At 30.9% G+C, this 11,233-nt stretch overlaps 1 protein-coding gene across 1 annotated transcript; it reads right to left on the bottom strand.

The window, feature by feature from the left end:
• Nucleotides 1–5,554: 5,554 nt before the first annotated feature.
• LOC18051925 (chalcone synthase 2) lies at nt 5,555–7,168 on the bottom strand. The gene is made up of 2 exons (XM_006446839.2): nt 6,922–7,168; nt 5,555–6,819 (listed from the first exon to the last, which is right to left on the bottom strand). Exons 1-2 carry the CDS (start codon nt 7,097–7,099, stop codon nt 5,822–5,824), a joined length of 1,176 nt encoding a protein of 391 aa, XP_006446902.1. The 5' UTR covers nt 7,100–7,168; the 3' UTR covers nt 5,555–5,821.
• Nucleotides 7,169–11,233: the final 4,065 nt, after the last annotated feature.

The following is an 11,233-nucleotide window of genomic DNA, read 5'->3' as shown; positions in this document are numbered from 1 at the left end:
TAGAAACAAGAGTTGAAAAGCTTACCTAAAAGTTGGAAAGACTTATTCAGAATTCGATAAAATCCAACAGTAAAAAGGGATCCAAAAATTAACTTGAAACATCCACACAAAATGTTGAAAATCAATTAAAAGGGTAGGAATATATAACCAAAAATTAGTGGAAACAAGAGTTAAAGAGCTTAAATCATAAGTTGAAATAACTTATGAAGAATTTGATAAATTCTAACAGGAAGTTGGTATCTAAAAACTGAACTTGAAGTATCCTCCCAAAATAGTGGATTCAATCAAAAGAACAAGAATATAGAACCAAAATGTGGTGGGAGAAAAAGTTGAAGAAATTAACATAAAAGTTGGAACAACTGACAAAGAATTTGATAAATGTCAATGAGAAATAGGAATCTTAAAAATAAACTTGAAATATCCACACAAAATATCGAAATTCAATAAAAAAAAGTGGGAATATAAAACCAAAAAATGGTGATAATAATACTTGAAGAGCGTAATCCAAAAGTTGTGAGTACCTACAATAGTTTGATAAATTCCAACAGTAAATAGGGATCTAAACAATAAACTTGAAACATCCACGTAAAATATTGGAATTTAATGAAAAGAGTAGGAATATAGAACCAAAAAGTGGTTCTTAAGAGTTAAAAAAACTTAACCTAAAAGTTCGAAAAACTTAACCTAAAAGTTCGAAAAACTTAACAAGAATCAAATAAAGTCCAACAGTAAGTGAGGAACTAAAAATTAAATTTGAAACATTCAGGTAGAATGTTAGAATTCAATGAAAAGAATATAAATATTGAACCAAGAAATGGTGGGAACAAGAGTTAAAAAACTCAAATAACTTACAAAGAATTTGATAAATTCCAACGGAATGTAAGTATCTAAAAACTAAACTTGATGTATCCACCCAAAATATTAGAATTCAATAAAAAGCGCACGGATATAGAACCAAATAGGGTGGGAGAAAGAGTTGAAAATGTAACATAAAAGTTGGAACAACTGACAAAGAATTTGATAAATGTTAACGAAAGTATCTAAAAACTGAACTTGATATATTTACCTAAAATATTGGAATTCAATAAAATGAGTAGGAATATAGAACTAAAAAGTGGTAAAAAATAGGTTGGAACAACTTACCAAAAATTAGATAAAGTCTAATAGAATATAGAGATATAAAAAGTAAACTTGAAATATCCACCTAAAAAAGTTGGAATTTAATGAAAAGAGTAAAAATATAGAACCAAATACAAGTGGAAAAAAGAATTGAAACAACTTATCAAAGTTTAGATAAATCATAATAAAAAATAAGGATTTAAAAAATAAACTTAAAACATGCATCATAAATATTAGAATGTAACAAAATAAGTGAGAACATAATTATTTTGTGACATATTTATAGTTTTTTTAGTTCCTTGTACTATTTATAAATTTAAAATTATTACAATATTTTGCTTCATTTAATTATAATTTTATCATTTTTCTATTTTTTTAAAAAAAATCACATTAAAAATAAAAAAATGTAATTTTATTATAGGGTAATTTTTAAAAATCTCCCCTGAGGTTTGAGCTTGTTGCAAGTAGATGGCGAGAATTTATTTATTTGTAAAAAACCCCCTACCGTCAGTTAACTTTAACATTGACCGTTAGTTGACTGTGCAAAGACAATATTACCCTTAACAATAGTTTGTAGACGGAAATAACTAAAAAAAAATTAAAATTGTTGGCGTGAAAAGCACAAACTCTATTTTTTGACAATTTTATCCTTGTCAATTCTAAAGATTTACAATATTATAGGTAAAAGATTATAACTATTTCATTTTCCAGTTTTTAGTTTTATCTTTTTTGTAGGAACTTTAAGAAAATATTAATAATTTAAAGAGGGTAAAATAGCCAACAATTTTAATTTTTTTTTAGTTATTTCCGTCTACAAATCATTATTAAGAGTAATATTATCTTTGCACAGTCAACTAACAGTCAATATTAAAATTAACTAACGGTAGGAGATTTTTTACAAATAAATAAATTCTCGCCATCTACTTGCAACAAGTCCAAACCTCAGGGAAGATTTTTAAAAATTACCCTTTTATTATATTAACCGATTAAAAACCGGTTGTACCAGTGACGAGCATCCACTGTACCTGATTCAATCATTCAATGATGTTGGTAGGTAGGCTCATGAAAGAGACACTTTTATTTTAATAAGAGTTAAATTTATATTCCATTCAAAATATGAAGACCCACAAGCATTTACGGTTTACCTAATCTTTTGTGCATCAATCATCATACATTTTCCCACTCGATTCAAGTAAATGGCAAAGTCACGAATCATGTTTATTGTTTGGGGTGCCGTAATATTGAAGGCATTAAAAAACCAAACAGGGTTTGTCTTTATCATAACCTTGACAAACTCGTGCGGCTGACAATAAAATACGTAAATAAAAATGTGTACCTGTTTTAATTAGTTTAAATATTTTTTATTACTATTTTCATAAATTAGTATATATTTATATAAATAACATGGTCCAACTATGGTGCCACAGTTGTATGGTATTACAACGTTTTAATTAGTTTAAATATTTTTTATTACTATTTTCATAAATTAGTATATATTGATATAAGTAACGGGGTCCAACTATGGTGCCACAGTTGTATGGTACCACAGCTGGATCCAACTATTGAATCTAACTCACAGTTGTCACCAGAACTGAATCTAATGATTTTATTACTATTTTCATAAATTAGTATATATTGAAATAAGTAATGGGGTCCAGCTATGGTGCCACAGTTGTATGGTACTACAGCTGGATCCAACTATTGAATCTAACCCACAGTTGTCACCAGAACTGAATCTAATGATTGGATCCAGTTGTGGTACCATACAACTGTGGTACCATAGTTTTGCCCTAAATAACGATATACTTGTTAGGGATGGCAATGGGGAGGGGAGGGGAGGGGATCAATCTCCCCGTACCTATTCCCGATATTTTGTATATGTCCTCGTCCCCTCCCCGTCCCCGTCAAAATTACTTGAGAGAATTATCATCCCCTCCCCGAATAATAATAGGGGATCCTCAAGGGTCTCCGATCCCTGAATAACTAATACATTTTTTGTTTTCGATTTTGAGTTAATCATATTAAAATAAAATTTTTAAATAAAAGTAAAGTTTGAAATATATCTTACATTAATATCCATTACAAAAGTCACATACATTAAATTAGTAAGTAACGCATCATGTAAGGGATACAAACTTCTTTTACAAACTATCGTGAATAAATTAATAGTCTAACACAAAATTGTTACAAATAAAATCGAATTTATCTTCAAAATTAACTTTTTCAATGGTCGCGTGACACTTTATAAATGTGGATTATTCTCTTTACAGCACAATAGTTAAGTCGGAGCAAATCAAGAGCAAATATTAGATTAAATTAGATTAGATTAGATTAAATTATATATTAAAATTGTGATTCGTTGTGGGCAATTATAACATCTAAAAATAAATAAAAACTATATTTAAGTTTAAAACATTTAATGAATATTAAAATTAAAACAAAATTTTTGGGCTAATAGAATTTATCCTTTTTTTAATGTGCTAAATAAAAATTTAGGACTTTAATTAGTTAATTAGGCCTAAAAGTTTAATAATATAAATATTTTGATATTTGTTATTTTTACCAATATTTATAATTTTATAATTCAAATTTTATAATTTATTTACTAGTAATTTTAAAAAATAAAAATAAAATTAAAAATTAAAATGGGGAAATGGGTACGGGATGGGGATTCCACCTCATCCCCGTCCCTTCCCCGAATAAGAAATTGGGTATAAAATTATCCTCATACCCTCTCCGAATAAAAAAAATCCTCAAGGGGATCCGTCCCCGTGGGAATTTTTGTCATCCCTAATACTTGTTACAGTTAGGACCATAATTGGTTTTCACTACAAGACAAAAGAAATTTCTTTTTTTAACATAATTTTTTTTCTGTCGCTTATAAAATTTGTACTAATTTTTGAATATATATCATTATCGTATTGATATTATTATTGCATGAATTCCCTATCTTTTTGTTTTAATAAAGTTCATATTTGATAGAGAGTCAGTTTAATGAGTTTCGAAAGGGAATTTAGTTTTTTTTAAAGAGAAAAAAATTAAATGTGAAAAGTGGCAAGTCGTCGCTAATAAATCACATGAGTGAATGCTATTTGCACGTAAACACGTTGAAATGATCACCCCCTAAGTAAATGTAACTCAATATTTACCATTTTTCAGATCACTCTTTTTCTTATCCCCATCACTTAGTGAAATGATTTCATTTATCGCCACGTTGTACTTTTTATTCGTTCTTTTTAGTTGGCAATTAATGTACTTATTATGAGAACGCTTCTGTTAGAGTTTATATCAAAATTGCCGTTGGATTCTTTTTCTGTTTGTGCGGATCTCTCTCTCTCTCTCTATCAAAATTCATATTTTAGAACTAAAATTCTCTCACTAACGCACTTTTTTTCGAAGTAATTTTCTAAATAAACAAACAGAAAAAAAAAATCATATTTGCAACCAAAATTATCAACACAAGACTTCTCCCAATTTGACCGCCCCCACTTTACCTACTCAGTTACAAAATAAGTAAGGCAAGTGTTAAGTTACGTTAAATGTAACTTACACAATTTATTTCAATCACATAAAATTATGGGACTCATAATTTACGTGATTGAGATAAATTATGTATGTTATATTAAATGTATTTTAGAGACTCCCAATAAATAAATATAAAACAACTGTTACAACAATCAGCATAGGAGTCTATGTCAACATCAAATATTATATAATATTTCACTAATTTTTTTAAATTCTCAACAAGGACAAAACAGTACTGCTTGTCGAAGCTTAAAAAAAAGCCATGAACGCCCCTTTGGTCGGAGATCTAAAAAAATAATTTAATGAAATTAAATTAAATAATAGTAAAATATAAAAAATTAAAATTTTAAATATATAAAATATTTATTAATATTATAATTAATTTATATGTATTTTTATATTTTAAAAATATCATACAATAGACTCAATATTAATATTATTAAATTTATTATAAACAACTAAACTATCACTTATCCCATTTAATTCTAAAGATAATTCTTCATGAGTTTTATTACTGAAAATATTATCATTATTTTAATTAAAATATGAATTATAAATTTTTATAGAGATTTATATTTTATAGTGATTATTTCAATAAATTTAATAAAAATTAATTAGAAAATTAAAATATTTCTCTTTTATTTTTTTAATTTTTTTTAGTGGAGGCTCCATTAATTAAAAAATTAAAATATTTTTCTTTTTTATTTTTTTAATTTTGGCCAGTGAGCCCCCTTAGTCATGTGCTGCATCCGCTCCTGGCTGAGCTGGGATATTAAAATAATTTGATAAATATATATTTATGTGATTATAATTTAAATATTAACTTACTTTTATATTATAATTATACGATATAAAAATTTTATAATATTTTTCCATATAATTTGTTATCAGCTTTACTTTATAACGATAATTTTTTTTCCCACATTAAAATCATGACCTTTGGGCATTTACAGATTCTGGACATCCAGTTACAAATTTACTACTTTCTCAAATTCCCAAGAATTTATGCATAAACACAAAGCGTTGCCCAGGTTTGGTGACGTCATAAGAGAAAAGGCACGATGCCTTAAACTCAATTGACAAAACTAAACCTTCACACGATCAACCAATAATTCAACTGTGAAAGCATACAACATAAAGTTACTGAACTACTAAACATACTGATGGAGTTCTCACTTCAAGCTTTGATGGGGACACTGTGCAGCACAACGGTCTCGACGGTGAGCCCCGGCCCGAACCCGAACAGCACACCCCAATCAAGCCCTTCGCCGGTGGTGGCTTTCGCTTCCTCAACAGACTTCTTTCTCATCTCGTCAAGGATGAACAGGACACAAGCGCTTGACATGTTACCGTACTCACTCAACACTTGACGTGTGGCCTTCAGCTTCTCCCCTTTGAGGCCCAGTTTAGACTCCACTTGGTCCAGAATTGCGGGCCCACCGGGGTGAGCGATCCAGAATATCGAGTTCCAGTCGCTGATGCCAAGCGGGGCGAACGCTTCAGACAGGCTTTTCTCTATATTCTTTGAGATCAAGCCGGGGACGTCTTTAAGCAAATGGAAAGTGAGACCGACTTCGCGCAAGTGTCCGTCAATTGCACCGTCAGAGTCAGGGAGGATCGTCTGCGAAGTCGACACGAGCTGATACAACGGACGCTCGACCGACGTGTCAGGATCGGCACCCACGATCACAGCAGCAGCACCATCACCGAACAAAGCCTGGCCCACAAGAGAATCAAGATGAGTATCGGCAGGGCCGCGGAAAGTGACCGCCGTGATCTCCGAACAGACAACAAGAACGCGAGCGCCCTTGTTGTTCTCAGCCAAGTCTTTAGCGAGGCGAAGAACAGTGCCACCGGCGAAACATCCTTGTTGGTACATCATGAAGCGCTTGACGGAGGGGCGCAGGCCGATCAGTTTGGTGAGCTGGTAGTCGGCGCCGGGCATGTCGACGCCGGAGGTGGTGCAGAAGATGAGGTGGGTGATCTTAGACTTGGGCTGGCCCCATTCTTTGATGGCCTTTGTAGCAGCTTCTTTCCCGAGCTTCGGCACTTCGACCACCACAATGTCTTGACGTGCGTCGAGTGATGGAGCCATGTAAGCGCACATGTTGGGGTTTTCCTTCAAAATCTCTTCCGTTAAGTACATGTAACGCTTCTTAATCATCGACTTGTCACCTGTAATATAAAACATCAGAGATCAAAATGAGTATAATTTGCAACGAGCGAAACAAAATTGAGAATGTGAATACAAAATGATTTACATATACAAAAACGTACACATGCGCTTGAACTTCTCTTTAAGCTCCGTCATATGCTCGCTCTTTGTGATCCTGAAGTAATAGTCGGGATAATCAGCCTGGTTGACACTGTGGGCAGGCGTGGCCGTACCGATGGCGAGGACGGTGGCCGGGCCGTCGGCACGCTGAGCGTTTCTGATCTCTTGAACGGTTGCCATTTCAAGTTGAACCCTTAATGAATATGTTTGTGGCTCGTGCTTGGTGAGTGTGCACTAACTGGGGGTGCTGACTGCATGCTTTTATACAGATAAAACCAATGGGGGTAGGTTAAATCAACGGGCAGATGCTGACCACGTGGATAGTGTTAGGCTGCGTAAGCGGTGGTGGTTGTTGCGCCACATATCTCTCCCCGTATTTAGAAATTATAACTAAGGAAATTTACTGAAATAAATGTTTTTTGGCCATCTTATCAAATGGATAATTATTGATGAAAAAAACATATTTATTGATGTATCACTGCACCTCCCAATGGCGTTTGTTAGTGGGGAGAAAAAAAAAAAAAAGATTTGAAGTAATGGTCTGCGAAATCGATGGTCAAGTGATTGGAGGTCGATTGCATGGTCATGCGAACTCGACACGAGTCAATTATGCCGCATGAATCCTCTCGAATCCATCTTCAACCAAACCAGACACTCCCTCTTGAACCGAATCCGTGGTGATAAATATCAAGGTGTTTGTAACGCTCGCTTCAAACTCGTTTAGTACTTGTAATGCGGTAATTGGAACATATTAAATGGATCTTTTATTCATCTTGTCTTCATTTATTTTGTACGAATGAAATATCATTTCATTATTTTTATTTATATCTAACACTAATCAATTCGTTTGAAAAAGACATGTCAAAGGTATGAAAGATGAGCCAAATATTCGAGCAAAACATCAATGTTGGTGGTTATTATTATTATTACATAAAAAAAGGCATTCTGGTCCCAAAAAAACTAACTTTTGCCACTCGAAATGAGATTATCCTTATAAGTTGGCCTAAGATGAATTTGCAAGTAAAAATATAAAATATTAGTAACAGTCACGTATGCAACATTGTTAAATTGAATATGGTTTTGCTTTGAAGAATTATTACTATTATTATAAGCTCCATATAAATTTATAAGCTAAATTAAATTTAGGAAACAACTGAAATATTTTATTGATAAATTCCAAGTACTCCATAACTAGAGGGCATTTTGGTCTAATTAAAACACATGTGACTAGTTTTCCTTTATGTAATTTCATGTGCAAAACAAACAATGTAATCAAATTCTACTCTTCTCTCATTTTCTTACTTCAAATTAAACATTAAATACAACTTAACCTAATGGTTAGAACTTAAATCTCACAATTGTGAGCTTGGATTTGAGTATCGTGGGGATTTAATTTATATCCTCAATTTGAGAGAATTCAATTTTCTCTCTTTCAAAATGTGAATAAAGTAGGACGGTCCTTCATAAAAACTAATGTAAACTATTCCTATATTATAAGTTGTACTATTGAGTAATTGTTTCATGTAAAAATAAAAAATAAAACATATAAGAATTTTTTTTAAAAAATAATAATAAGCATACATGGCTATTACACGTTACCTACATATTCGGAATCACTTCTGATGTTGACGATCATCTTATTTAATGAAATTGACTCAGCTTAATGCTATGAAATATAAATCATTACTAAAGCAGTACGGTGATCGAGTTTCAATTCATTGTGTGTTTCTTCACTGATCACAAAATAAACATACACGTTTCAAGTAGAAATTATGTTCTCGTGCATGATCAAACCTCTTTAGTGGAAGCATAGTGACCATAGAGCCTTCGGCGAATCGTTTAGTTATCTTTTAATTTAATTAAAAATTATTCAATTACTATTTCTTTACTCTAGTTAATATCTATGTTGTTGCTTCTGAGAAAGTCATCAAGAGTAACTTTTTGAAATTGAACTGACTTTTCTGTAAATTTTTAATTTTTTTTTATGGTGCTGAGTATTAATTTTCTATTAGATATTTTTTTTCAAAATTACTAGTATACAATTATTCAAGGAAAATAGAAACGATAACCTACGAATATAAGCATAGTTTCGAAAAGAAATAAGACAACTAAATAACACAAGTAATTAAGAGGAAGTTTAGAAAGATAAAATCTAAAAATAGGAGATTTGCTATAACAGATTGCCAAGCTGTAAATTATGGTATGTAGTAATTTTTTATGGTGTGCTAATAACACAACTAAATAACACAAGTAATTTTTTATGGTGTTGTAAATTACTTTTATAATGAATAAAAGTTCATATCGTTTAACAACTTAGCCAATAAATAAAATAATAATTATTATATTTTTTTCCTATTAAAAAATAAGAGAAATTACAATGATAATATGCATTTATTTTTACCATTCTTATTTGGATCCAATACTTGGATCACAAAAAATGGCAAAAAAGCGGTATCATATTGCTGTAGCAACGTAGGCGCATCCATCATTCAAACCTATCGTTCAACCCAACTTTACGTGTACATTGATCATTTATTTGTGAAGTACTCTCAATCAGCAAAAAGTAATCCATGAAAATATCTTGCAAAGGATGGAAAGTATCTTTTTTTTTTTAAAAGAAAAAAGTTTTTTTTGTTCACACACAGAATCTCTGCAACTTAGCTGAGTCCTTTATAAAGGCTGAATTAATTGTGACGTGGATGTGCCGGGGTCACTGTCTCCCACTCACAGGGAAATTGTCATTTAATTGCCATAGGACCATTCCCAATTTCCGAGGACCTGGACCTACTACTCACCACAGGCTCCATCTGGTGTTACGCTTTACATGTTCGTGGGCTCATGGCCATAACTTGTACGCGAACAATTTTTTTGCGGGGTAGGCATGAATTCTCGCCTAGCTGGTTTCTCAAACTACCCCCTCCCTATTCTCTCAAGATTGAATTTCAAATATTAATATTACTAATCAAATCAAATTTTTAAAAATTAAATTGCAATTATATATATAGACACACACACACACATACATTTGAACTCCTCTTTTTATATGATTATTGTTATGAAATAATTATAACTATATGGATGTTCATCACATAGTTAAATATTCCTCTTTTTAAATGTTTATCACATTAACTATTCATCTCTTATAACTCACACTTTGAGAAGTTATGACTAATGATGTATTCATTTATTAATTATTTACTTCATTTATATGATTATAAGACTATAAAATGAGGGTTCGTTTTTTTTTTAGTATATTATTGAGAGATTGAATAAAAGGTGTCTCTAAATAATTGTTGTGCCTCTTATTTACTCTCTTTCTCTTACTAAATTATTGTGCTCTTAATTGATAAATAATATAATAATTTTATATTGTAATTTATTTATTATGATTCCCATAAACCTTTTAATTTTACAAAATTTATATTATAACCTATCTAAATTATTAAAAAAATTATAATGCTATCTATTTTTATCCCAATTGAACTTAAATTCTTAGACATTCATTGCCTTATTATAGCCAGCTATCGCTCTTTTTTTTTTTTTTTCATTTTTCTCTTTTATGTAAAGACAGCGAACAAATTACCATTTCAATTAAACTCATTTACTGATTAGAGTTTAATTTTACAACAATATTATACCTTTACTATTATTATTGCAACAACAATAAAAATGTGATTGGTAATTAGTAAAATAATGATGATAATAAAATAATGGGTCTTGAATGGTAGTCTTGATAGCACATAACATTAGTGTAGACGTAAATTAAATAAATTCATATTAGGCTCTAAAATTACTCATTTAAAGATAAAAATAATAAGTAATGATAGAATTATTAATTTTTTTCTTAAATAATATATTATTCATTAAGTGATTGATAATTATTTTTTAAATTTAAATAAATTAATTATATTATGATATTTATTTGAGATAATTTTTTAAAATAAAAAATTTAAAATGTGTGATACTACTGTAAAAATAACATCCATGAAAAACATTTTGTTGGCAACGATGGTAGTTCATAGATATCTCTCTCCACATGTAAAATGAAGTATGTTTTGTCGTTATCACTGAAAGAAAATAATTCATATTCCAACAGCCATTCCAAGAGACTCGCAGTACTGCAAGAGGTTGTTGCAACCTACCACGTACCATGCTATTTACTCTGTTTTTTGGAGGCAACCAAGGAGGTACCACGCCGGCTACATTTCACTTTGCTGCCGTGAGGTACTGAGGTTTGTCAAAATCATAGAGATATTATGTTGCCGACATGTCGACAAAATGTCAAAAATGTGTGATGAAAAGTAAAGGGGTAAA

This window comes from Citrus clementina, unplaced genomic scaffold (assembly GCF_000493195.1).
Source record: "Citrus clementina cultivar Clemenules unplaced genomic scaffold, Citrus_clementina_v1.0 scaffold_2, whole genome shotgun sequence".
NCBI classification, from domain to species: Eukaryota; Viridiplantae; Streptophyta; class Magnoliopsida; order Sapindales; family Rutaceae; genus Citrus; species Citrus x clementina.
The sequence above is the reverse complement of the archived record's forward strand: the minus strand, read 5'-3'. Positions and strand labels throughout refer to the sequence as shown.

Bases quoted from the DNA above. Each gene is read 5' to 3' on its own strand.
- LOC18051925 (XM_006446839.2), bottom strand. From the start codon at position 7,099: ATGGCAACCGTTCAAGAGATCAGAAACGCTCAGCGTGCCGACGGCCCG. The intron at 6,820-6,921 runs GTACGTTTTTGT...TTTATATTACAG, and splicing joins AGAGAAGTTCAAGCGCATGT to GTGACAAGTCGATGATTAAG.